Here is a 2,941-nt window from a genome sequence, read left to right as displayed (position 1 = left end):
TTTATCACAGGCCTTGCCATGTTTCAAACAGAACCAGACCTAAGGCACAACAGTTGCTGTCTGTTCATTCATCTGGAGCGAGAGAGTAAGAAAGAGGGTCAGAACAGGAGGAGAAGTGGACTGTGTGGCTCATGGGCTCCATGAACAGGCCATGAGACCGGAAGAAATAGATGGTGCCCGACTACCATTACTGAACATTTTGAGCACAGATTCTGTAAAAGAATTTGTGATCAAAAGGGAGAAAATGCAGAACAGAATTTCAAATTCTCATAGAATTCAGAGTTTCTGGAGCTGTGGAGGCTGGATGAACCCCTGAAACTACTGCCTTAAGATAAACTTTAAGCCTTAAACTGAAAATATCCCCTCAAGTCTTCTTTCACCCAAACAATAGCTTAGTTTCACTAGGAAAGGGTGCCTGCCCAGAACATTATGCTATTTCACAATCTACCTATGGGATCAGCTTGACAACAGCAACTCAAAGGGTTAGATGAGAACCTTGCGGGGCCATGACTTTATGTGAATAGGGCAGGAACAACTCAGAAAAGGAGGCTGAGGGTGGCTGCATGCCTCAAAGAATGCCACCAGTGACATTGTCATACACGTGGACACTGTTGAATCGCTCTGTGTTTTGTTATGTGGATTCTCAACAATGACAAAATGAAAAAAGATTTAAAAAAAATGATCGAATGAACCCTGGCTTTTACGGCAGACAGATGCGGATCCAGATCACTGCCCTGCTGCCTACTTGCTGTGGGATTTTGGACAGGTGTCTCGCCCTCTCTGGGCTGCTGTGGGATCTTAGGGAGCAGATAAACCGGGTGCTCAGGCTGAGCCCTTGTTTTTTGCCACCAGGTGATCTTCCACCCAGAATTCCTCTCTTCCACAAGCCCTCTGCTCCCTGTGGACTATGAGGAGTTTGTCCGCGGCTGCCACCTTGGCGTGTTCCCCTCTTACTACGAGCCTTGGGGCTATACACCAGGTAGGTGCAGCCCATGGTGGGCTGGGAGAAAGGACAGCACGGTGGCAGAGTCTGGTCCGATCCAGCCTGATCCTGTGACAAGGGACTGTCTGTCTCTGAGTGCCCCCTAGTCTCCTTTGCAGAAGAAGCCTGGGTAGCACTACAGTTAGCTGCTCAGCGGCTTACTGAAAGGTTGGTGGTTCAACCCCCCCAGAACCTCTGAGGGAGAAAGACCTGCTGATCGTCTCCTGTTCTGGTTCCCTAGTGCCGCTCTGACGGGAATATACCACCAATGGGGTGCCTTCAACAAACAGGAGTTTATTTTCTCACAGTTTGGAGGCTTTCAGTCCCAAGTGTCAAGTGCCAGGCTTTAGGGCTAGGTGAAGGCTCCTCAACCTTGGGCTTCAGCTCTGCCTCCTGCTCCTGGCCCACTGAAGCTGGGGGCATCTCTTCACTCAGACAGCTGTTGGCTGCTGAGGCTGACAAGCCCAAGGTTGACAAGTCAAAAGGCAGAGTCTCAATGTTATTAAACCACACGGCAGGCCATTAATGCAAATCCATTGAAAGTCCCAAGGTTAGCAGAGCATGGCAACCTGCTGAACAACGACATGGTTACATGCAGGGTCCAAGCGTGCCATAAGCTAGAGACCATTCCCCAAGGCTTCTGCTTATATACAGGAAGCCTACCACATTCCCTAAGGCAGCTACTCAGCTACTTGTGGTAGATCCCACCATGGAGTTGATTAGTAGTCTCATCATGGGAAATACTACATCCAGCTGCCCAACCACTCACCCAGGCCCAGCCAAGCTGACACACAAACTGAACTACCACAGCTCCCGTAAAGATTAAATCCATAGCCATCCAGTTGATTCCAAGCAATAGCGCCCCTAGAGGACACAGTGGAACTGCACCCAGGGTCTCCAAGGCTGTCAGTCTTTATGGGAGCAAAGCCCAAACCACACCCACTGCCCTGGAGTTGATTCTGACTCACAGCGCCCCTAGAGGACAGAGTGGAACTGCACCACAGGGTCTCCAAGGCTGTCAATCTTCAGGGAAGCAAAGGCCAAACCAAACCCACTGCCCTGCAGTCTATTCTGACCCACAGCGCCCCTAGAGGACAGAGTGGAACTGCCCCAGGAGGTTTCTAAGGCTGTCAGTCTTTATGGAAGCCGGCTGCAACATCTTTCTCCCACGGAGCAGCTGGTGGGATTAAAACCCACCCAGAGGCCCCTCAGAGGACAGGCCTGGCAATCTGCTTCTGAACGGTCCTAGCCTTAAACACGCTATGGAACCGTTCTACTCTGCACACACAGCCAGGACTCGGAATCCCTCAACGGCAGCTGACAGCAATCGCACAGCTCGCTAGCGCACCCGACGCTCCAGCGTCTCCCAGCCAAGCGGTTCCATCCCTCCCCCTCCCTGGTTCTCACGGGCCACGTGCTGAGTGTGAACTGCTTGTTTGCATTTTTCCCTCATTTTGAGCCATGCTGCCATTTCCCCCAACTCAATCCTCACACTCTTTCCAATTAAGGTCCTTTAAATTAATACCATAGTGCTATGTTGTTGTTAAAGGCTGTGGAGGCGGCCTGTGGTTCGTGGCGACCCCGTGTACCACAGAATGAATAAGTGCGTGGTCCGACGCCAGCCCCGTGATCGGCTGCGATCTGTTTTCAGTGGCTGATTTCAGTAGATTGGCAGGCCCTTCTTCCTAATCCCTCCTACTGTGGAAGCTCTATGAAACCCCATAGCAACATGCAGGTCACCACTGACAGGCGGGTGGTAACCACATAAGCTGCACTAGCTGGGAATCGAACCTGGGTCTTCCCGCCTGGAAAACGAGAATTCTCCCACTGTGCCACGGCTGTCCTCACTTGCTGGTGTGGTTTTTTATGCTAGTTGCCTTCAAGTCAGTTCCAACTCATGGACCTCATGTGCAAAGTAGAACTACTCCAGAGGGCTTTTAAGACTCTCTGACCTCTCAG

The 2,941-nt window shown here is 51.2% G+C and overlaps 1 protein-coding gene across 1 annotated transcript in view; it reads left to right on the top strand.

The window, feature by feature from the left end:
- GYS1 (glycogen synthase 1) overlaps positions 1–2,941 on the top strand; it is a 20,475-nt gene that overhangs the window by 14,977 nt on the left and 2,557 nt on the right. Inside the window, exon 9 of the mRNA XM_042781227.1 lies at positions 853–979. Within this exon, the coding sequence (XP_042637161.1) occupies positions 853–979 (127 nt within the window). The remainder of the gene's footprint in view (positions 1–852; positions 980–2,941) is intronic.

This window comes from Orycteropus afer, unplaced genomic scaffold (assembly GCF_000298275.1).
Source record: "Orycteropus afer afer isolate SDZICR_OR568_19922 unplaced genomic scaffold, OryAfe1.0 scaffold00099, whole genome shotgun sequence".
Lineage (NCBI taxonomy): Eukaryota > Metazoa > Chordata > Mammalia > Tubulidentata > Orycteropodidae > Orycteropus > Orycteropus afer.
This window is presented reverse-complemented; position numbering and strand designations above follow the sequence as displayed.